The sequence below is a fragment of the Mesoplodon mirus genome, assembly GCF_964341445.2.
Source record: "Mesoplodon mirus genome assembly, chromosome: 2".
Lineage (NCBI taxonomy): Eukaryota > Metazoa > Chordata > Mammalia > Artiodactyla > Ziphiidae > Mesoplodon > Mesoplodon mirus.
Window position 1 is genome coordinate 9,852,124 of NC_138977.1, and position 25,272 is coordinate 9,877,395.

Below are 25,272 nucleotides of genomic sequence, written 5' to 3' on the forward strand. Positions count from 1 at the left end.
AACATGTACCGTAGAGTAGAATTGCTAGATCATATGGTAACTCTATGTTTAACATTTTGAGAAACTGGCAAAATGTTTTTCCAAAGTGGCTGCACCATTTTACAATCCCTTCAGCAATGTGTGAGGGTCCCAATTTCTTCACATCCTCACCAAAATTTGTTGTCTGTCTTTTTTGATTGTAACCATCCTAGTGGATGTGCAGGGGGTATCTCATTGTGCTTTTGATTTATATAACCATAATTAATAAAGAGCATTTTTTCATGTGCTTATTGATCATTTGTATATTTTTTGGAGAAACAAATAGGGATTATGTTCAATCTGTAGATTTGTGTAGAATTGCCGTCTTAACATTATTAAGTCTTCTGATCCATGAATATGTAATGTCTGTCCATGTATTTATGTATTCTTTAATGTCTTTCAACAAGCAATGCAGTTTTGCCCAAGTTCTTGAACCTCTTTTGTAAATTTATTACTGAGATCTTACTCTTTGTGATGCCATTGTATATAGAGTTGTTTTCTTTTTCCTTCTTTTTTTTTTTTTTTTTGTGGTACGCGGGCCTCTCACCGCTGTGGCCTCTCCTGTTGCAGAGCACAGGCTCCGGACGCGCAGGCCCAGCGGCCATGGCCCACGGGCCCAGCCGCTCCGCGGCATGTGGGATCCTCCTGGACCGGGGCACGAACCTGTGTCCCCCGCATCAGCAGGTGGACTCGCAACCACTGCGCCACCAGGGAAGCCCATAGAGTTGTTTCCTTAATGTCATTTTTAGATCGTCCATTGCTATTGTGTAGAAATAATTTTTTTATTGATCTTGTGTCCCACAACCTTGCTGAACTTGTTCATTAATTCTTAAAGTTTTCTAGTGGATTCCATTTTATTTTTTCAGTGAAAATGTATCTTTGGTATGTGTTTCATATATGTACTTCCTTTACTTTTAGAAAAACTTTTCATGTATAATTCTATTGTCAGCTTTTGTTTAAACTCTTGCTCCTCTGATAGTACCTCTCTATTTTTGTAACTTGTAAATTTAGCCACTGCAAAGATTTGCTGAACAAACCTTCAAATAAAAGTATATTCACACAAGCAGATTAACAAATCTAGATCCGCATATAAAAGTAACGAGACAAACAGTTTCTCAAAATTAGAATGTTTATGAAGAATGATCTTTGTATATATCAGTTTGTGATTGTCCATTGCCACATGGTGGGAAGAAGGCACTAACCTTTCTAAAGGTTAGATTGACTATCTCAACAAGACATGAGAGATAAAGATACAGAGATGACTGGGATCAGAGAATCTCCAGTAGGAGTCAAGATAGTGCTGCAGACGGCATCAAAATCAGGGCAATCTAGACTTATTTCATGATCCTAACTGAAAAAAAAATCTATAAAAACACTCATTATGTTGTTGTTGTTGTTTTTTCATTATGTTGTTTTGTATTTGTTTTTAAATTATTACTTCAGACTTCTGTTATTCCACTCAAGATGGAATAACAGGGAGTTTATTTCCCATCCCTCCTGAAATAACCAAAAATGCAGGCAAAATATATGAAACAATGGTTTTCAAGACAATGGATGTTAGAAAACAAAGGACGGTGATCACTGAAAGATGGGAAACAGATGTTGTGAGTCTACTACCCCAGCTTAATGTCTGGAGAGAGGCTTTAGGCCATGGTACAGAGAGAGAACCCAGGCAAAGTCTTACAAAGGGCAAGGTATGGGGAGAGGGGCATGGAGCTTCCCCCCGCTCTGAGCACCCCACTCCCCCCAAATCTCCCTGTGTTAACCAATCCAGAAGCTCTCCAAATCTTGTCCTTGTGGGATTTTATGGAGGCTTCATTACATAGGCACGATTGATTAAATCACTGGCCATCCGTGATTGAGCTCCACCTTCAGCCCCTCTCTCCTCTCAGGAAGCTGGGGTAGGACTAAAAGTTCCAACCCTTTATTCATAATTGGTTCTCCAGTCAACCAGCCCATCTTTAGGTTACTGAGGGGTTTTCCAAAAAAGCCGCCTGTGAACAAAGGGGCCTTTATCACTCTCTTCATTTAGGAAATTCCAAGAGTTTAGGAGCTCTGTGCCAGGAACTGAGAGGAACAAAGACTATATATGTATATTTCTTATTATAAATCCCAATATCACAGGCAGTTTCTTATGAGGTTGTACACACGCCTATCGAATGACCCAGCCATTAGGTAATTTGCCCAAGAGAGATAAAGAGTTCACAGCAGCTTTATTTTTAATAGCTTCAACTTGGAAATAACCCAAATGTCCATCAACAGGTGAATGCATAAACAATGTGTGTGTCCAGACAATGAAATGCCACTCAGGAATGAAAAGAAATGAACTATTGATCCATTAATGGATCAATCTAAGATAAATATGCTGAGTGAACAAAGTCAAACAAAAAAGAGTTCATTTAGAAAGAGTTCCATTCATATAAAACACTAGAAAATGCAAACTAATCTCCAGTTTCTGTTATGAACTGAATTGGATCCCCTCAAAATTATCTGTTAAAGTCCTAACCTTCAGTACCTCAGAATGTAACTGTTTTTGAAAATCGTGTTTTAAGGGGGTAATTAATTTAAAATGAGGTCATGAGGGTGAGCTCTAATCCAATCTAACTGGCATCCTTTTAAGAAGACATTTCTACTCAGATGGATACAGAGAGAAAACCATGTGAACTCACATGGAAAAGATGTCCATCTACAAGCTGAGGAGAGATTACTCAAAGAAATCAATTTTGAGGGCACCTTGATCTTGAACTTCTACCCTTCAGAATTGTGATAAAATGAATTTCTGTTGTTTAAGCCAAGCAGTCTGTGGTATTTTATTATAGCAGCCCTAGCAAACTAATACAGTGACAGAAAACAGCAGTAGTTACATGAAGAATTGAGGGTTGTGGGGGGATGGGGTAAAGAGATTATATAATAAAAGGGAATAGGAAACAGTGAGGGTAATGGATATGTTCATTATCTTGATTGGCGTGATGGTTTCATACATATATACGTACGTCAAGACTTATCAAATTGTACACTTGAAATATGTACATTTTATTGTGTATCATTTACATTCTCAATAAAGCTATTAAAATTATTTCACTTAATTTTTACAGTGCTCTTCCAAATCTATGTTAGTTTTATGTTCCATATCTATGGAACAGTAGTATGTTCCACGTCTATGTTAGTTTTAATTATGATGGTACACTTTTGTATTTTAATTAACAATGCCTTATTATATGTTCTTACTTTAATTTTAAAGTATTGGTATTTTATATTGCAGTCATCTTAAGCAATATAATTCTGTCTTTATATGTCTTTGTCTAATGGTATTACAGGCATACCTCATTTTATTGTGCTTTTCTTTATTGCGCTTTACAGATATTGTGTTTTTCACAAATCAAAAATTTATGGCAGGGCTTCCCTGGTGGCACAGTGGTTAAGAATCCGCCTGCCAGTGCAGGGGACATGGGTTCGAGCCCTGGTCCGGGAAGATCCCACATGCCGCAGGGCAATTAAGCCTGTGCGCCACAACTACTGAGCCTGTGCTCTAGAGCCCGTGAGTCACAACTACTGAGCCCGTGCGCCTAGAGCCCGTGCTCCACAACAAGAGAAGCCACCGCAATGAGAAGCCCACGTACCACAACAAAGGGTAGTCCCTGCTCTCCGCAACTGGAGAAAGCCGCGTACAGCAACAAAGAACCAAAGTAACCAAAAATAAATAAATAAATTTATAAAAAAAACATTTGTGGCAACCCAACATCGAGTAAGTTTTTTGGCGTCATTTTTCCAACAATATTTGCTCACTTCATGTCTCTGTGACACATTTTCATAATTCTCACAATATTTCAAATATTTTTGAGGCATGACCCTTCAGCAAAAAGATTAAACTGACTGAAGGCTCAGATGATGGTTAGCAGTTTTTAGCAATAAAGTATTTTTAAAACAAGGTACGTACTTTTTTTTTAGACATAATGCTATTGCACACTTGATAAACTACTGTGTAGTATAAACATAACTTTTATATGCAGTGGGAAACCAAAAATTTCATGTGACTTGCTTTATGGCAATGGTCTGGAACTGAACCCACAATATCTCTGAAGTATGCTTATATATATAAAACCATGAGTACAACGTAAAGACTGCAATCTTTAAGAATTTTTTGTGATGATCTAGAACAGGGATTATGGACTTGGAATACAGGTCAACTGTCTATTTCCTCCTCTCACATTAATTTAAAAATCCATAATTTCCTTTTCTTGGGTGGTATGCACTGCCCCTCTGCTGCCGTCCGAATTTTCAGATGTTCCCAGGTATGCTGGGTGATCTTCAGAATTCCCTGGGGAGACTCATAAAACACAGATTCCTCTGCCCTATCCCTTGTTATTCTGATTCAAGAAAACTGGAGTGGGATTCAGAAAACTAACGTTTTTTATTATAGAACATTTCAAACATGTGCAAAGTGGAAGGAATAGTATAATGAGCACCCATATATACCTCACCTAATGGCAACAATAATTATCTCATGGCCCAATCTTTGATTCATCTATCCCCATCCTCTCCCTTCAATACCAGTGATCTGTAGTTTTCAGAAGTTATCTGCGTGATTGTGATCAACGTACACACAGACACACACACATATCATTAAAAGGATCAGTAGTATTCTAATTGTGCTTTTTTATTGGCTGCATTGGGTCTTCGTTGCTGCCCGCGGGCTTCCTCTAGTTGCGGTGAGCGGGGGCTACTCTTCGTTGCGGTGCGCGGGCTTCTCATTTCGGTGGCTTCTCTTGTTGCGGAGCACGGGCTCTAGGTGCGTGGGCTTCAGTAGTTGCAGCACGTGGGCTCAGTAGTTGTGGTGCACAGGCTCGGTAGTTGTGGCTCGTGGGCTCTAGAGCACAGGCTCAGTAGTTTTGACGCACAGGCTTAGTTGCTCCGTGGCATGTGGGATCTTCCCGGACCAGGGATTGAACCCGTGTCCCCTGCATTAGCAAATGGATTCTTAACCACTGCGCCACCAGGGAAGCCCCCTGTTTGTTCATATTAAAATGTAGTTAATCAATTTGCTACTGTTGAACATTTACATTATCTTCAATTATTTGTTTATAAAGAAAAATATGATGTATAACCTGACACACAGTCTTGGCCAAATACTTATGCCACAACTACAGGTTCCATAATTATACATCTTCATTCTAAATATTTTTCTCATTGAGAGATTTATTGGAAATACATGAAAATATTAAATGAATATTTATCGAATTGCTAATCTGAATACACAAAAGCAAATACATTCTTAGTCACTTGGGAAATACAAGATAATCTTAAATTCTATAAATCTACAAGGAGTTTACAATCCCACACTGGGGAGCTAAAGTCAATTCCTTGTAAGGCAACTTTGTGAGTTTTCTCAGGGTGGGAATTGAGAGATGGTAGTGGAAAGAGAGGTAAAGCCTGGAAATATGTGAGGTTTATTTGCAGAGATGGTGGACTCTGACTAGCTGTTTGTATAAGAGCCTTAGTCTACTGTGAGAGTTTTAGTCTTTCAAGTTTGGGCATGGCAATGTGCTGACCTCACAAGGAAGTGAGAGCTGCTAAGAGAAACTAAACTATAGTTTGATTCCATTTACTTAGTTCATCCCCTGAAGCCCAGGAGAGTTTCAAAATGAGGAGGTAGCCAACAGTGCCAACGTAGCAGCTGAAGGAGAAATGCAGATTGGTGATGAAAAAGTCATTGGTTGAAATAACATCAGAAAACCTTTATGGAAGTCCTTCAACATTTGGGATTCCCAAATTTTCAGGAAAAAACAATTTTTCTGAACTTTCCAGAAAAAAAAAAATGTTCTGTGCAACTAAGGAAGTAACTCTTGTACATAAATTCTATTTGGCCCCAAATACCACTACTTATTTAATATTGAAAGAAAAATATGCTAGAATACATAGATTAAGTAATTATAACAAGAACAACAACAAAAAATGGTTGGTTAAATAAATTTATTTTTCTCTCACAAAATAGCCCAAGCCTTCATTGCCTTGAAGCATTCAGGGTCCCTGTTTCCTTCATCTACTTGCTCTGTTCTCTTAGGGTGTTGTCTTTGTAATCAATGCTGGCTTTGTTTCAACCATGTTTTCAAATGAGCCCAAAGGAAGCGGGAAAGACTATTGAGGGCAGGAGCCTTCGTCTTTAAGGAGATGACCTGGAAGTTAAACTCATCATTTTTTTTAATTTTTATTTTTTTAAATTAATTAATTAATTAATTTTTGGCTGCTTTGGGTCTTTGTTGCTGTGTGTGGGCTTTCTCTAGTTGCTGCGAGCGGCGGCTGTTATTCATTGCTGCGGTGCACAGGCTTCTCATTGCGGGGGCTTCTCTTGTTGTGGAGCAGGTGCCCTAGTCTAGGCATGCCGGCTTCAGTAGTTGTGGCACACGGGCTCAGTAGTTCTGTATCGCAGGCTATAGAGCACAGGCTCAGTAGTTGTGGCGCACGGGCTTAGTTGCTCCATGGCACATGGGATCTTCCCAGACCAGGGATCAAACCTGTGTCCCCTGCATTGGCAGGCAGATTCTTAATCACTGCACCACCAGGGAAGTCCCAAACTCATCAATTCTGCTCACATCTCATTGGCCTACAATAGTCACATGGTCACATTTAGTTCAAAGGTAGGCTGGGAAATGTGTGCATGGCCATCCAGCTAATATTCAGGAGAAATGAAATGCAAAGGTGAGGGCAGTTAGCAGTCTAGCACATAGAATCTGAAAGAAATAGGTCTTTCTTCATAAAATAGGTTTCTTGTAGGATTTAATTACTTTAATTTTTATAGAAAACAAACCAAAATGCTATGGGACAATGAAGCCCAGACATTTTAGGTTTTTCTATTTTTGTAAAGGATTTTATAAATTAAAAAAAATTCCACTTACTGGCAACTTAGAGAAATAGTAAAACCATAAGGATATTAAATTAGTGGTTATTTTAATGAATTATTGACATACGTTATATGTCTACCTAGTAAAGAGAAACAATGGAGTGTTATATCTGTATTACTTACTAATTGCTGTATAACCAATTATTCCAAAATTTAGGAGCTTAACACAACAAACATTTACTATCTCACATAGTTTCTGAGGTCAAGAATCTCAGAATCTCAGAATTAAGAATCTCAGACCTGGGGAATTCCCTGGTGGTCCAGTGGTTAGGATTCCATGCTTTCACTGGCGGGGCCTGGGTTCAATCCCCGGTCAGGAAAAAAAAAAGAATCTCAGATGGATGGTTCCAGCTCAGGGTTTCTCATGAGGTTGCAGTCGTCTGAAAGCTTGACTGGGTTGGAGGACTCACTTCAAAGGTGACTCATATGGCAGTTGACTGAGGCTCCAGTTCCCCACCAAGAGAACTTCTCTGTAAGTTTGTCCAGGACCCATAGCAACCAGCTTCCACCAGAGTCCCCCACAAGACAGGGAGTGTAAGAGAACACCAAAATGCCAAAAGGGTCTCTTATCACCTAATTTCAGCCATGATGTACCATCACTTTTGTTCTATTCTATTGATCAAGCAGACCAATCTTGCTATAAGGTGGAGGCAATTATACAGGAGTGTGAATACCAGGAGGCAGGGATCATTGGGGGCCATCTCTGAGGGTGGCTACCATAACACCTAACCTGTTATTGGAAAAAAATCTGCAGAAAATCTACCATTTTTTAGAACAAAAAAATTCCACTGGTTACAATTATCTCCAGTGTGTCAGAGCAAACAAACGGACTTGAGGTGTTTAACTGTGTACAAGAAAAAAAGTCGACACACTTGCATAAGATGACTTTAATTCCGTTAGGTTCTAAGGAGCGTTGAATCCTTCAGGTTATATTTGATTAAAATGTCTGTTCTTCACTTTTGCTAATCAGAAATGGCTTCCTCAGAGCGAACATCATCAATCAGATGTGGTTTCTTGAAAAGTTTCAGAGGTTAATGTCAATAAGTGAATTTGAAAGCAAGTGAATTTCTGTAAGTATTGGTCCAGTTTAAAGTCATGGGATCCTTTAACATTGCCTAAACAGCGAGCTATATTTGGGGATTTGGCATACAGAGGGTCTGTCTTGGATCAGGTCTCAAAATACCTAAAGGATTTCCTTAAACAGGCCCAGGGTCAGATACAACAGGTGTTTTACTTCTAATTTTGGAACCCAAAGCAGCCAGTTTAGAGTGAGGCTGTTCTGCACTCATTCAGTAAGAGTGAGGATAATAAGTAATTTTGCCAAGACCTCATGTGTAGAAAAGACTGGAAATGTGTTATTCTTCTAATACTTCTGATAACAAACCACATTTTTACAAGATAACAAAGAATTGCGATGAATTCTGATAAAGGCCTCTGTTTTCTTAGTACTTAATAATTCATTTTTAAAAATATCAAAAATCAACTTTAGTGCCAGCCAGAATACTTTTTTTAAAAAAATTTATTTTATTTTATTTTATTTATTTATTTATCTTTGGATGCCTTGGGTCTTCGTTGCTGCGCACGGGCTTTCTCTAGTTATGGGGAGCGGGGGCTACTCTTCGTTGTTGTGCTCGGACTTCTCATTGCAGTGGCTTCTCTTGTTGCGGAGCACGGGCTCTAGGTGCGCAGGCTACAGTAGTTGTGGCATGCAGGCTCAGTAGTTGTGGTGCATGGGCTTAGTTGCTCCGTAGCATGTGGAGTCTTCCCGGACCAGAGCTCGAACCCGTGTCCCCTGCATTGGCAGGCGGACTCTCAACCACTGTGCCACCAGGGAAACCCCAGCCAGAATACTTAAATGATCGTATCCATTTGATTATACTATTATCAGTGAATTACATTTTTGCAATGGAAAATAGAGACATTGTAGTGTTAATGATGTATTTGGTTTCCTTTTCAGAGTATTTCAAAGGAATTTGGGGGCTTTAGAAAATGGTGATGTTATATACGTTATTAAAAATATATGGGGCTTCCCTGGTGGCGCAGTGGTTGGGAGTCCGCCTGCCGATTCAGGGGACGCAGGTTCGTGCCTCGGTCCGGGAGGATCCCACATGCCGAGGATCGCCTAGGCCGGTGAGCCATGGCCGATGAGCCTGCGCGTCCGGAGCCTGTGCTCCGCAGTGGGAGGGGACGCAGCGGTGAGAGGCCCACGTACCGCAAAAAAAAAAAAAAAAAAAAAAAAAAAAAAAAAATATATATATATATATATATATAGGTGTATGTAAGCACATTTAAATAAGATTAAAATATGGATAAGGCTTAAAATGGAAAATATGCTTGAAACACTGTTAGCCACTCAAAATGAAATTATTGTGCATATAAAAAATGAGCAAAGCTTTTTGAATGACTTCTAAAAATATTAGAGCAAATGTAATCATGAACATTTCAATTACAAAGTAAGGTTTGATAAATTTTCAAACGTGAAGCCCCTGGAAATATGTTTCTAATATATCCTCAAGATAATTAGCAGTGCAATCTTAGCATGCTAGGCACAGATTTCCCATAAATACATATTGAATATGAGTAAAGCTTCAGAATTCTTATTGAAGGAATAGTAACATAAATATTAGGAAAGGCATAGTTTTCTTTTGGCATATCAGAGTCTGTTGCTTATTAATACTACAGAATCTACTCATTTTAAGAATTCAATATTTAAGCTCTATAGTTTAGATATTACTTTACTTTCAATTCCTCTGTGGGTTTATAAGGCAAGCCATATTAAAAAAAAAAAAAGAAAAGCAAGCCATGTTGTAAGTAGTAGCAATATTGCATAATTCTTTTTGAGTGGAATGAGAAGTATATGCAATGTATATATTTTTAAAGAAAGAAAAGCAACAGGTTTGACTTGAAACTAGATTTTTCTAAAAGTGATTCTGAAGTGTTTATTTCTCTACAAAATGTACAAAATTTAATAATGGGACAAGAAAATTCATTTAGGTTAGAATACTTTTTTTGTATTCTCTAATGCAAAAAAATGGATACTTTAAACTTAAGAAATCAAATTTAGAAGTTCAAAGGAAAGTGAATATGGGAGTCATTGTTTGCATCAAGTACCGAAAACAAATTTCTAAAATAGAACTTTCGGTAATTTGCACTGGGCTCTCACCATCTGGCCTGCCTTGCCCCCATTCCAAAGAGTCTGTCTGACCACATGTCTAAACCTACAGAAACTCTCCAGTCCCCCCAGCCCCACCCTGGCGCACCATGGCCTCAAGGCTGGAGTAGGTTTTATGGTTAACCATGTCTTTAAATGATTAGGACACCAGATGCTATTGTACTTTAGTATAAATAAAATTCTGGTGTCACAAAAACATGCTAGATAAATTCTAGGTTCTAAAGCATATATTGTCATTCAACTTCGTAGGGTGGGAAGTTGAACGGGAATCCTCCAGCAAGCACTGCTGGAACCCAGGGCAAGTCCAGCACGTTATCAAGCAATTACGAGATGAATTTTTCAAGAAAAAATATCTAAGTTTTCCCGACCGGCGACCATCTCTTTGTGCCGGGGTGGGCAGCTACAGTGGCACGGTGAACCAAAATGTCTGTGGCAAAGGCATCATCTTGCTATAGTGCACGAGCTGTACATCTAATCTCTAATAGGAATCAGCAGGCCACGGTTGATTTATGGACAGCCTGTGTAGCCCCGCACGGTGCCAGTTCCAGGAGCCTTCGCCAATTAGCTCTATTTTCTGTTTAAGCCGTTAAAGCCACCTCCATGGAAACGCCAGGAGAAGAGGCCGGGGAGGGGAGCAGACAGGTGCGCCCTCTGTTTGGAAATACACAAAGGACCGACCCAGCAGCCTCACTGTCCCTGGCGACTCCACGCACGCAGCGCGCGCGCACTTCCCGCGGCCCCGCGGCGCAGTGGGCGGCCGGCCGGGCGGGGCGGCGCGCGCAGGTTGCTGCGCGTCGGCTGGCTGAGACCCTCGGCCTGCTCGCGGACACTGTGCCCGGGAAGCGCGAAGCCGGCTCCGGGCGGCGGCGGCGCCCGCGCTGTAGGGACTTGTAGTCCCCGTGCCTCCCGAGTGCCTCCCCCGGGTAGGCCGGCCGCGCGTCCCCGCCCGCCGCAGGCCGACTTCCTGCCGCTGGCCAAACTACACTTCCCGCCGTCCTCTCCGCTGTCTGGCTGAAAGCGAAAACAAAATCTGGGCTGCGAGCGTGCTGCCCTCCGCTGGGCGCCCCCGCCCGCTCCCCGCCCCTCCGGCGCCCTCCTGCGAGGTGGGGAGACGAAAGGCCGCGTCTTTCTCTTTCGGCTTCCTCGGCTCCCGGTGTTTGGGCCGCAGGCCTCGCTTTACCTGAGCCGGCTCTGCGCGCGCTCAGGTGCGGGGCTTTCCTCGCCTCCGCCGGGTCGGGACAAGGAAACTTGTGGGGGCGGCGACCCCCGGGCGCAGTTTCTGAGCCGGGCGGCGAGGCCGCCGGGAAGTGACTCCTCGCTCTCGGGTTTTCGTGAATTTCCCCCCCGGTGCCCCTGGGCGCGTGGGCCCTCGGGAGGTGGCCGCGTGCGCCTGGCCATGCATTAGGCAGGGCTCCCCTATGCGCGCGGACTGCTGCCTCGGGCCGCCGCCTGCAGCCGCCGTCGCGTGCCCAGCCCGAGCCCGAGCCGCCGCCCGCCCCAGGCCGGGGCGTCGAGGAGCCGGCGGCGCGGCCATGTGGGGCTAGCCCGCGCCGCGCCGGGCCTGCAGCGCGACCGGCAACATGGAGGCGGCCGTCGGCGCCCCAGACGGCGGCGACCAGGGCGGTGCGGCGCCCCGGGAGGACGCGACGCCCATGGACGCCTATCTGCGGAAACTGGGCTTGTATCGGAAACTGGTCGCCAAGGACGGGTCGTGCCTGTTCCGGGCCGTGGCGGAGCAGGTAATGGGGCGGGGGCCGGGCGGGGGAAAGCGGCGGGGCCGGGTGGGAAGCGGCGGGCGGGCCGGGCCGCCTACCTCCCGGGCTGCGCGTGGCCCCGGCGTCGCCACAGCGGCCCATTGTCGCGCCGGAACCGGACGCTGCTCCGGGTCTGGAAGCTCTAAATCGAAACTTAAAAACCTGTAAATTATCTGGGTGTCGTCCCTCCTGGCGAAGAGGTAATGAGTTGAGGCCAACCCGTGAGGCCTGCGGAGAGCCTTGTACCCTTGCTTGATGGCTGGCGACAGGGAGAAATGTTCTTTTCCCCTCCTCTTGGTTTTATAAGCACAGAGTTCCCACCAGTAAACCGAATGTTTCCTAGAGGAGGTGGTGCACCAGACTTGACTCGCGGAACATGATTTTTTTTTCCTGTTGCTGGACTTTGGAACGCGGGATAGCCAAGCCCGCCGATGTCCGCCTGAATCAGAAGGGGGAAAATGAACAGTTTGGGAAAGCCAGACTTTGGAAAAGGTAGAATGTTTGCAAAGAATTGTCTTTGAGCAGATTCCACTCTTTTTTTTTTTAATGCTCTGCAAGGCAGTGTAGGTGTACTAAAAATAATTGACTTTAAAAAAAGTCTGTTTTGGAGTTGGTAGTAGGAAGGCAGGGTATATCTGGAGTTCTTCAGGCCCTTGGCCGAATTTTTCCCCCTTAATGGTCAAAATCACTTCCTAACACAGTTCTTGGGAGGATGTTTCTGATTTTTTTTCTTTTTTTTTTTGTAAGAGAGCTTATTCCCTGTTATATAATACTGTAGTTGGTAGGTATGCAGTCAGCAAAACCCATCCTGTATTGAAAAATAGCTGTTGAAATAGTTGGACAAAAGTTTCACATTACTGCCCTGGTGTGTATTTCCTACCGTTCACAGTTTGCTTTCCTTTGGCCTAAGGTCCACCCCTCCCGTCTCCTCCCCGCCTTTGGAGTTTTTCTGTTTCTCTTTCTCTCACCTTTTTTGAATGCTAAGTAGCTTTCACAATTTCTATTTGTGAGTAAATGCTTTACTTAACATCTATAGACCAGTCTATTCGTATTTTTTTCAATATGCAAAGGCCAGCCATTTATTTTCCAAAGGCCCTCGTTTTCACAACAGTAGCATAACATCATTTTTTTTTAAACAAGAAATGGATTTAGCAAAGGTCCAAACCTTTGCAGTTTGTCGCAGGCATTGTCATTCAAACATTCTTCTCAAAGCTTCCCAAATCGAGCTCTTTTTTAGTTCAATAGATGTCTCTTATTTTTAGATTTTTAGGATGTTCTAATGTTGCTTTGGGATATGTTCACACAAACACATCCCAGGCTTTACTATCAGTAGGTGAACAGTCTGTCCCATTCGTGAGTTTCCTGGATCTCCACTCAGCCTGCCTGGACTCCTTAGCACCTCCAGAAGCAGAAGGAAGAGGTGGAAGTGAATTCAGTCCCTATTGATGCATATTGTTAGCTCTAGCAAGAATTTGGTAAGGAAGGAGGTGGAAACAAATAGAAATAAGGGAAGTACGGTGCTTGTTTGGAGTTGGATTATCTACATCCTAGTTTATGTTGAAGCAGAAAGGTGTGTCTGGTTTCAGTACTACATGCTGTAGATAACTGGCAAACTTGATTATACAGAATCTCTATTTTTAAGTAGAAAGGAGCAAGAGCTAGCTGGTTACACTAAGAACTCATTGCTAACATCAGCTAACACATTTTTATTGTATCTTATTGTGATGGGATTTAAGTTAGGCATAAGAGACTATCCCTTCCAATTAGATGATTCTGACTTTTAGTATACTGAGCTTTTAGAAAGCTTAATACTGTGACTCTTGGGGGCAGCTCAGTTCTTCAGTAGACAAGGACCAAAGGTAATAGCCTTCATGGCCAAAGGCAGTGTGTGCGTTGCAGGGGGAGGCGGAGGACAGCAACAGCAGCCTCAGGCTGCCCTTTAAAAATGTGTACAGAGGATTTACTTTTTTGCCAACGATTTCTCCAATAATATCAAAATAATTATAATTTCTAACAAGGAGTCACAGTAAGTAATCTAAATGGCGGCCTTTGGTGGGGGGAATGGAGAGGGAGAGACTTGAATTAGCAGGAGTCTTTCCCTCCAAATTACCTGATTTAGATAGGCCCTTCCCTTTTTACAGTTCTGGACGTGGGCCTACAGGAGGCCTGACCTGAATCAGCTCTGTGGCCCTAGAGCTAAAAATAGGGCGCTCTTAGAGGACTTGGAGAAGCAGTGTGTCTCGGCCTTTCTCAGTGTTTATCACCGTCTGCCCTAAGTAAAGATTGGAAAGCCTCCTATTTCTAGCTTATTTTCATGTATATAATGATTTGCAGAGATATTTGTCATACCATTTGAATTCTTCCTGAGTGTCCTTGAACTGGCACAATATTATGCTTTTTAAACAGTTGTCATTTAACCTTGCTTCTCTTAACAGTGCTTGGCTTTGTAAAGCCCCGACACCCCCTGCACTTGATCAGAAGTTGCTGAGAGTTTTGCTTCTGAGTAACAGGTTCAGATTTCATGTGCTAATAAAATCTTTGTTAAAAGAGGAGAAAAAACAAGAGATATGCCTGTCATTGTTTTTGGTGGAAAATAAGCTTTATTCACTTATGTCTGCCACCTGTTGCTAGGTAAATGGCTTTAAGACTAGCTCCACTTTACTGATGGCAGGAAAGCCTTATCGGATGACACTGTGGTTTACTCAGACTAACACGTTGATTCATAATAGTGTCTAGCATAGCTTCTGTGAAGGAAGTGTTGCTAAATGTCATTTGTTGAGTTGGCAAAAAAATTGTGTGGTGGTTATTTTTTCTGCTACTCAAATCTACTACTATTTGGGTAGTCCTTCCAGTGCTGGAAGCTTAGAATACGTAAGGATGCTTTTTTGTAGCACCCAAGACAACAATGTCGGCATGCTCTGTTAAGCTGAAAACCAGCTAGTATGCTGAAGACAACTTCATTGCTCACCTCAGCTAGTGCATCTTCAGTGTGTCTCAGTGTGCAGGGACCTGCTAGCTGTCTAAACAGTTGTGCCTTTGGTTCTGTGGGTATAAATGAGCCCTGGCTGTTGCCCACAGTGACCTGTAGAATGTGCAGCTGGAGCTTCCCTTTTCCTGAATTCTCTGCTCACCCTGAACATAAGGGAGAATCACTTAGTTGGAACTATAACTCTTAAAGTTACTTTATAATAATAGAAATTCTCAAGAGGCCTTGACAGTAGTTTGAGATGTGATTATTTTATATGTCAGCTTTTTTTCTCCTACCTTGACCTTGTAGAGTGCCAGGAACACCTTCGTTTGAGACACCTAGTTATAGAAAAAAAATAATCTACTCTTTTTAGCATGGTAGTAAGCTATTCTTTTGTTGACCTAGTTGTTTAACAGAAGAAAACAGAAGCTACAAAGTGGGAGGATTTGGATCATCTTTGTAGTATGACTTATTTCAGGTGGTGCTTGAAGATTTTGGGCAAAAGAGCAAGTTTCAAGGCTGTTGGGATGACAGCACACAGGGGCACGTTTGCATCGTGTGTGTTGCTCCCTGGATGTTCTTTCAAGAATCATGTAAGCCTGACAGCTAAAGGATTTAAGAATGAGTGCCTTAATTTTTCTGAAACCACGGTGGACTTAAATTTATACATAAGGCAAATAGTTCAAAATTACCGGGAAAAAGAAATTTATCTCTTATGGGCATAAAGCCTCAAAGACGATTTTTGTTGAAGTTTCCTGTTTGTTCTCTTTTGCAGCAAGCATAGGATGAGGCTAAGCACTGCATTGCAGGAATTCTGTTAGCCTTGCTTTGTGAAGAGCAAAGTTACAGTAGAGGGCTGGCCAGGAGAGGAAAGTGTCTTAAGTTTGCAAAGATTTCCCCAAAGGAGTAATTTCAGTGACTTAAAGGAGAAATGGTAATAAGCTCTTTATAGAGTGACATCTGGCTTAAGTACTGCAGTTTGTATGTGTCGTGTCATCTCTCTGGTTAGTGGAAGAGGTGGGAATGAATAAAGAGCTAGAAATGATAGAAAGGGAAAGGGAGACTGATGTCTGCTGGCTGTGAGGTTACGCTGGGTGTGAAAGAAGGCACTAGGTCGTAGCTTGAATCTTCTAACACAGCGCTTGATAGTGTGCTGCTCTTTCCTTTGCAGGTGCTGCACTCTCAGTCTCGCCATGTTGAAGTCAGAATGGCCTGTATTCATTATCTTCGAGAGAACCGAGAGAAATTTGAAGCGGTAATTTGTAATTTTAAACATGTAATGGTGTGTTGACGTACATTTACATTTTAGCCTTTAGAAGGGTCTAATGGGAATTTCAAGGGTTGGATCTTAATGCAGGTTTTGAAAATAACCCTTATAAAAAAGAACTGCTGGGCTTCCCTGGTGACATAGTAGTTAAGAATCCGCCTGCCAAGGCAGGGGACACGGATTCGAGCCCTGGTCCGGGAAGATCCCACATGCCGCGGAGCAACTAAGCCCGTGCACCACAACTACTGAGCCCTCGTGCCACAACTACTGAAGCCCGCGTGCCTAGAGCCCGTGCTCCACAACAAGAAAAGCCACCGCAATGAGAAGCCCGCAAACCGCAACGAAGAGTAGCCCCCACTCGCCGCAACTAGAGAAAGCCCGTGCACAGCAACAAAGACCCAATGCAGCCCAAAATAAATAAAAACTAAAAAAAACCCTGCTTTTTTGAATTCAAATCCAGTTACAGCTGTGATTTTTTTTTTTAAAGGCCATTTTGTGGTATTCATTTATTCAGACTTTTAGAAAGCTTCTGTGTCGGATGGGTCACTGAGCTGTGGAGGCTGGAAGGCTGACCTAGGCAGGACCCTTGCGTATTAGGAGCGAGCTTTGTCTGATGTGATCAGGGAGTGAGGTGTTGTGGTTAACGGTTTTCCGTGATCGGTGACCCCATGTGAGTTGTAAAAATTGCACACTTAGGGTATAAGAAATATGCTGAGCATAGCTAGAGTTGAGCCTTTGATTTTATCAGGAGGCATTTATAAATTTTTAATTTTCAGGGTTCATCATTGTGAACTACCTATCAGAACATTGTAACTATGTAAATAATGATTAGTAGTTAATAGAATGTAGTATAGTTAATTAGTAGTTAACAGAATATCAACTTACTGTAATTTTCTCAGTAGTGTGTAGTAGGCTGTGAAATAATGCCACAGTGACCTATTTTCATTTTACATTGAAAGCCTTATAGGATTTACTAGTTATTGGTTTTATGACTAGAATTATCATCTGACAACTTTCAATGGTATTTCCCCCCCCGTTGACTGCCAGAAGAACACTGACACTTTGCATATAACTCAGTTCCAAGACTTAATAGGTAAATAGTTGTTTAGATGTGTTCTTGGGTTGGAGTTCCTATTTTCAAGCAAAATTTTATTACTGGTGACATTTTTCTGGGTGCCATGTTATAAGATGGACAGTAATATATTCCAGGAAGGAGAGATACCTGCTTGATCAGGAGATTTGAAAACTTGTTTTATTAATAAAAAGCTGGTAGTGTGGAGGCTAGATAAGAGAGTATTATAGCAGAGAAGAGGGCAGGGGAGTGGAGTGGTCCTGGACTATTTGAAGAAATTACAGGTGAATTAGTTATTACTGTTACTGGCTACTGTTGACAACAGTGGAAATTGCTAACATTGGTTGAGCATTTACTCTCTGCCAGCAGGCATTGTTTTAAGTGCTTTGCATATATTTATTTAGCTGTACGGTCTCAGGAGGTGTGATCCGAGGTTGAAAGTTCCAAGGGGGGAAGTTTTGCTTTCCTTATAATGAATACCTCTAACAGCTTCTATTGGCCAGAATTGGAAAAGGCTCTCATGGGAAGAAGGGTGTGCCTTTTTACTGACCATGGTTAGTTGGGGCCTAGATGAATACTTTCTGATTAGAAAGTAGAATCTCAGATTGGATGCAGGCTTGTGTCAGAACACGGCTTAGGTCTTTTGCAACTTTAAATGGTTCTGTGGGGTGGTTTTATTTTTTTTAAGTCTATAGATAATCAACTAATACAGAACAGTAGCCTCTGATTGGTGGGATATTTGAAATATGTGGCTATTTTATTACGAGTCTGTGTTGAAACTTAGCATACTTTTGGAAATCTGACAGTATACAATCTATAAAGGAATTAATCTCCGTCTTAAAAAAATCCATGGGCTTTTAAAAGATTTTTATAGACCGGGGAGTGTATTTTAATGGTTTTAAGTGTATCACTTTGTTACATTAACTGAGACTAATTTAAATAAAATTGAATTTGGTGTTTCAGACAAATGTCTTTTTAGATCTTTCAGTTACATTAGTGGAATTGCTATGAGAAAAGCAAAAAACATTATTATATAGCTTGAATAAACTCATTTTTTTTAATATGTTAAAGTAGCAATGAAGCAGGCCATATTAGAAAAATCTTGTTGATTCTTCAAAAGATCTTTAGCATTATTAGTTCTCGTCCTTGTTTTTAGTATAACTGACCTAAGAGAGAATGAATATTCATATCTATTAGTAGACTAATATTTCTTAGCTAGTGCATCTATGTTTAATTATCTTCTAAGCATTGGCCATTACCAGGTTAGTCTTTAAGTGCTGCTTTTTTTTTTTTTTTTTTTTTTTTTTTTTTTTTTTTTTTTTCTGTACGCGGGCCTCTCACTGTTGTGGCCTCTCCCGTTGCGGAGCACAGGCTCCGGACGCACAGGCTCAGCGGCCATGGCTCACGGGCCCAGCCGCTCCGCGGCATATGGGATCCTCCCAGACCGGGGCACGAACCCGTATCCCCTGCATCGGCAGGCGGACTCTCAACCACTGCGCCACCAGGGAGGCCCTAAGTGCTGCTTTTATCATGTAATTTCTCTGTTCACAGTGTCACCTGCTGGGACCTTGAACTGTCTTCTCCCTAAGTCTGATAGTCCTGCCTGGGCCCCAGGCCCTCTGTGAATAGGTGTGCAGTTGAGTTCCTCTCTCACTGCACTCACCCCACCGAGTGGCCCTGCTCCTGCTGGCCAGATGGCTCCTGTCTTCCCAACACGGTGCTTGCTGTCCACCGCTTCCTTATGATGCTGTCCCTGTGCCCATCCAGATCCTGTCCAGGAAATGTTTCCGGACAGTGTTTCCTTCTTTAAATTCTTTTGTGTGTTTATGATGTTTTCTTAATGATGTATGTATTTTCATAATTAGATTTTATCTGTGCGTGTGTGTATATATAATATATATATTTTAGTATTACTGATGTATCCAAGGTTTGTGTAAAAATTCAGTAATTCACAGTGAAGAGATTAACTTTTGCTTCGATGTATTTGTAATAGACTTTTTTCTCTTTTTGCAGTTTATAGAAGGGTCATTTGAAGAATATTTAAAACGTTTGGAAAATCCACAGGTATGCAGTAACCTTCTGACGTATTTCTGTTTTTTATATGTTAAATAATCTATTCAAAATTCATTACGAGAGATTAATATTACAGTGTATGGAGGGGTTTCCTTATAAACATTTACTATCTTAGGTGCACGTTTTATGCAGCATTTAAGTGGAAGACAGTTGGAGCTGTGTACTGTGCACTCTTGCCTCACGAAAGACAGTCATGCTCTCTTTATCTGTCATAATGGCATAAAAGACCTAAAATAACAGTGCTGATGATTTCCAGGGTGCTGTGTTAGTATGTGTATGGGGCTTGGTGGATAGGGCAAGGGCAATATTTGATTGCTTCCTTAGGCAACTGAGAAGACAGTTTCTTTTATGGAGGTTCCATTCCCCATAAAATGGTCAGTGTGAGAAGTAGGAAGAGACCGTTGGGAGTAAAAGGACAGCACTTCCCCACCAGGTCCCATTGCCAGCACTTCCTCAGTCATTTTGAAGTTAAAAGAATTTTTCTTTTTTTTTTTTTCTGCTGTCAAAACTAATGTTCTTTGTGTAAAAATCCAAATGTTAATGGCACGCCATGTAGAATGTTCCCTCATCCCCAGAGGTAATCACTGTTAAGTTTAAAATGACATTAGCAAAGGAAAAAGGTACGAGAAGGAGTCAGATAGGGAGGAAAGGGAATAATAACATAGGAATAAGGTGTTTGATCAATGTTTGGTGTCTCCCTTCAATTCCCTAACTCTAATTTGAGTGCTTGTTGTGGGCCAAGAATGGCCACGCACCCGGGAGGCAGAGGTAACTGGCATTTGGATGCTGTTCTCAGGAGTTTCCCTACAGTAGGGAAGAACATCTAATACCAGTGAGAAGGTACATGTGTCGAAAGAAGTATAGGTATGATGCTATAGGCATTCCGTTTTATTCCTGGCTGGGTAGGCAAAGCAGGAGTTTGAGAGTAAGAGGGCATTTGAACTCTGAAGAGCTTCTGGATAAGAAATGCCTAGGGTGCAGGGCATTTCCAAGTAGTGAAAATTGTGCGCAAGACAGATAAAGAAAGCAGTTGGGTTTGTGTGGAGCATGGAGCACACGAAGGTGGGAGGTGGTGAGAAATGTCCGAGGGCAGGCTGTGGTGTGCTCACGGGAGAGCATCACTGCCAGCCTCATTAGCTTGGAGCTGATACTTGAGGCCAGCATTTCTCAAAGCATTGCCTACAGGCCATTGCATCAGGAAAAATGCAGATCCCTGGCCTCTATTCCAGACCCAAATCAAAGTCTCTGCGCCTGGGGCCTGGGAATCTGGCATTGGGAAGTTTTTCAAGTTTTTTGAGGCAGGAAGTGAGCTATGTTTTGTTCACTGCTTTGAAGTGAGAATAGTGCCTGCTGTTTTTGTTAACTGGATGGATGGATGGATGGATGAAAGAATCTCGTGTAAAGGTCGTTCGGAGGTGGATTAGACCAGAGGCAGGAAGACTAGTTCCAGTGGTTTTGAAAAAATTGTTTAATACACGGAGAAGTGGGCACACTATAGTAAGTGTAAAAAAAGGAAAGTAAGTATGGTATTACTCCAGTTTTGGTGACAAATACCCTCTGAAGATCTTTTCTCTAAATCTGCTCAAGACTACATTTTTATTTCCGTGATTTTGAAACTGAGTTTTGCCCACAAAAGTGGGCACAATTCATTTTCCTGAAGTTTGTAGTTTTTTTCCTCTTAGTTTATAAGCTTCTTTGAAGGCAAGAATTACATATTTTGTTGCTTTTGGACTTCCCGTGGTTACCTGTCAGTTTGGGGTGCCTAATTGATCAGTTTGTGTGTGTTGAGTGCATGTTAAAGCCGTATCGCATTATATGTAGCAGGTAGGAAAGATTAAACACCAGAATGTTAACCGTTCTCTCTAGGTAGTAGTACTACTGGTGAGTTTTGTTTCCTTTGTAGAATATGAAGGAAACAACAAAGACCGTTTATTAATTTTTCATGAGAAAAAACCCACAGTGTCATTTTATAGTAATCTTTGTGCAGCAGTTCAGGCTCTTGGGCTATGAGGGTCCGAGAAAGGATAGCAGAGACATAGTGGGAGTGGAGAGAAGGGGACAAAGGGAGGAAATGAGGCGGTGTGAACCGAATTGAGACTGATGGGGGGGTCTGCAGGAGGGGGGAGGGCAGGTTGCTGCGGTTTTGAGCACTTGGGACAGGTGTCTCCTTGCCAGGGTGCTGGCCAGCCAGATTTGTTACCCTTAGGGCACCCCTCCCCAATCTGGTCAAACCTCCTCCAGGTGTTTCGGGTACCTGCCAAACAGGACAGTCGTTTGTTCTTCATTATTAGCAATAAATATTTATGTCTTCCTTTGTTTCTCTTTCTCCCTGATCTATGGAATGTATGAAATGAAAAGAGAAATATAGTTGATGGATAAACTCCATTGCTTCATCCAATTCTCAGAGAAAGCATCTTTCTCCTTTTACTTAAAAGTACCGGTGGAACTTTTTGAAAAATGCCTCAAACTTTTTGCAAGAATGTATTTTTGTCAGCTTTACGTAGGTGAAATTGACATACGATACATTTTTAAGCTTATAATTTGATGAAATTTGACAGATGTATACAGTTGTGTGACCGCCCACAGACATCGTATAGGACGTTTGCATCACTCCACAAAGTTTCTCATGCCCTCTGCACTTAATCCCCCCTCCCCCATATCCACTGATGTATTAAGTTTTGCCTTTTCTAGACGAAAAAAAATGGAATGATATACTTTATAGTCTTATATGGCTGGCTTCTTTCACTTAGCATAATGGAAACATTTTGAGATTCATCCGTGTTGTGTGTATCGGTAGTTCCTTTTTATTGCTGAGTGGTCATTCTCTGTATGGATGTACTGCAGTTTGTTTAGCAGTTTACCAGTTGATGGATATTTGAGTTCTTTCCAGTTTGCGGCTGTTATGATTAAAGCTGCTAAGAATATTTGCTTGCAAGTCTTTCTGTGGGCATATGTTTTCTTTTCTCTTGGATTAATACTACTGGGAGTGGAATTGCTGGATCATATGGTAAATTTATGTTTAGCTTAATGAGAAATTGCCAATCTGTTTTCCAAAGTGGCTATGCCATTTTGCTTTCTCATTAGCAATATATGAGAATTCCAGTTGCTCTGCATCTCCCTCAATACTCAGTATGCTCAGCCTTTTAAATTGTAGCTGTGTTGGTGGTTGTATAGTGGTGTCTCATTGTGATCTTAACTTGCATTTCTCTAGTAATGTTGAGAATCTTTTCATGTGTTTATTTGCCATCCATATATCTTTGTTGGTGAAATGTCTATTCATAGGTTTTGTCTTTTTTTTTATTACGTTGGTTTTATTGAATTATAAGAGTACTTTATATTGAGTGTAAATTCTGTACTGGATATATATTCTGCAGTATTTTCTTCCAGTTTGTATCTTGTCTTTTAGTGTTCTTAATAGTGTCTTTTGAGGAACAAAAGTTTGCTTTGATGACTATTTAAGAACATTTAGATTCGTTTTTTTGATATAGTATAGTTCTTTAGTTAAAGTAGATTTTGTAGACACACTGTGCTCTTACCCACAGTGAGGAAGTAGATTAAACATCATACAGAGTGCTGAGTAAATAAAATTATGGCCTTAAGGTAGAAGATACTGATAGAACATAGATTTTTTTTTTTTAATAATTAAAAATTGACCCTGGTTAGAGAAGAAGATACGATAGACAAGAAGATACATCATATATCGCATATGATAGATATGTGTACCTAACCAGACTACAACAGAATTTATTCTGAAGATTAAATATTTATAAAATGATACATTATTTGAGAGGTGGTATTTTGTTGACACTAGTAGAATAATTTTCCATTTTCTAAAGTGGATCTATGGATTCTGCATAAAGTGGATATAGCCTGTGTTTATGATCTAAGCAGACTGGTTTCAGGGAAGGATTTCCTCTATACCGGAGGGTGTCTTTTGTAGCAGTTTATGAGAAGCTGGGATTGTTAGGCAGAGGCCTATTTTAAGAAGTCTATTATAATATATGGCACCCATTTCATTTTGAAAAACAGAGCCAACTTTTGAGAACTATTGAAGTGCAGAGTCTTTGGGGGAAAGATGATTCTTTTCTGAGAGATCAAACCATCCTCTTAAAATCTTTCCGTATCTCAAATTTGTTTTCTTTGAAGGAGAAAGTAGCAGCATTCATTTACCATAGCTCATTATTTTTAGTAACTCTTGGTATTAAGTCTTTACTAATTTCACAAGTAGTTTAGGAATACATTCTCATGGTGAAAGATTTAATACAGAATGAAGAGTGAAAATCTTTACATTTCCCTCATCTTGAATTTCCTGTCTCCACTGTCAACTTAGGTATATCCTTCCAGACCTCTTTCTATGAATATATGTATTTCTTGTTTTGCACAATAGGATTATTTCACCAACTTACTTTTTACACATGATAGTCTGAGTGATCTTTCCAAGTCAGTTCATCATTCTTTTGATGATTGCATGATGTTTCCATACATAGTTTAGATGAACCACAAAATTATTTAATTATTCCTTATCTATTAGTGGAATCTTGGGGCTATCTTTAAAAATTTTTTTAAACTATTACAAATAGCTATAGTGGACATCTTTGTTTATATACACTTTTGTGGACATATGAAATATTTCTTTAGGATAGATTTTTTTTTTTTTTTTCTTTTTGGCTGCACCGTACAGCATGCAGGATCTTAGTTCCTCGGCCAGGGATCGAACCTGTGGCCCCCTGCAGTGGAAGCGCGGAGTCTTAACCACTGGACCGCCAGGGAACTCCCTAGGATAGATTTATACAAGTTGAATTGCTGGGTCAAAGAGTATATGGATATTTAAATTTTTGATATATACTGGCCCTTTCCTTCTGAAAAGCTTAAGGACTTAAAAGCGACTCCTTTAGTACTAGAACTTCTACCACATGTTAAAGTGATGGCTGGGACACTGCTTTCTTGGTACCTTCCATCCTCCTGAAGGGAAGGGACCTGCCCTTTTTCATCCTTCCTGATTCTTGAGTTCTGCTTCGGGTCCACATCCCGTTTTCTGGGCACGTATCCTGTGCTAGGCTCTGTTCTGGGTGCTAGGTTGGAGGGCAGAGTCTTTGCCTTAACAAGGTCTCAACTTAGAGATACTACTCCGTCATCTTGCCACATCAATAGGAACTCTTATTCTAGCTCTGTTACTAAGGATTTTTGCGACAGAAACTTGGGCTGCTTTTTAGTATATGTTATTATAGCCTGTTTTATAGAAATGTTTTTATAGTATTCACAATACTAACAATATTAATGAGCTTTTCTAGCTAATTAGGTATATCGTATAAAGATATGTATTAAGGTATTGTAAAAAGTGGGAGACGTTTATGTGCCAACTTTTTTTGTTCAATACAGGAATGGGTTGGACAAGTGGAAATAAGTGCCCTTTCTCTTATGTACAGGTGAGCACTGTAATAATGTAGGTAAACAAAAATAAAGTCAGTGGGAAATTAACGTTCCATTGTAGTCAAGTTGTTAAAATAGCAAAGCAGTTTTATGCCTTGGTTGTAAAAGCATCTCTTCTAATGTTTTGCTTTTTTAATTGCATCAGTTAGATTTTGACATTTAGGTATCAATGTATAGAGATTTTAATTTTCCAGATATTTTTGGAATGGAATTTAAAAATTTTTCCAGGCCTATAAACTATATCACTTATAATCAGCCTTCTAGAGAAATGATTTCCTACTCTGAAGGCTGGTAGCGTTGAATGGCCACTAGAACAAAGGCAAAACACTACTGTCAATTTTACAACTTTTGCCCATTAGCGGAGCAGGTGAATGCTCTCTTTTTTCTTTTTGAAATGTCCTTATAAATATCACCTTCACAATTCCTCTGTTTTTGAGGTCTACTTTTAGAATTATACCTGAAGTTACATATATGCAAATTATATTTAAAATTTTATTTTTTTATGAGGATACTTTTATATAAGTATGTTACAGTTTAGTTATTCCATTACTATCTTTTGTTCACTGCTCTATTTCCAGTGCCTAGAATATTGCTTGGTGTATACTGGGCTCTTGAGTGAA

The 25,272-nt window shown here is 41.0% G+C and overlaps 1 protein-coding gene across 2 annotated transcripts in view; it reads left to right on the forward strand.

Annotated features, from left to right (window-relative positions):
- Nucleotides 1-11,582: 11,582 nt before the first annotated feature.
- Nucleotides 11,583-25,272, forward strand: part of OTUD4 (OTU deubiquitinase 4) — a 41,411-nt gene continuing 27,721 nt past the window's right edge. The window contains exons 1-4 of one of the 2 annotated variants that reach the window (XM_082611627.1): nucleotides 11,583-11,827; nucleotides 15,982-16,065; nucleotides 19,163-19,213; nucleotides 24,602-24,648. In XM_082611627.1, the coding sequence (XP_082467753.1) occupies nucleotides 11,669-11,827; nucleotides 15,982-16,065; nucleotides 19,163-19,213; nucleotides 24,602-24,648 (341 nt within the window). In that variant the 5' untranslated portion in view covers nucleotides 11,583-11,668. The remainder of the gene's footprint in view (nucleotides 11,828-15,981; nucleotides 16,066-19,162; nucleotides 19,214-24,601; nucleotides 24,649-25,272) is intronic. The other variant, XM_082611626.1, reaches the window with a different exon arrangement.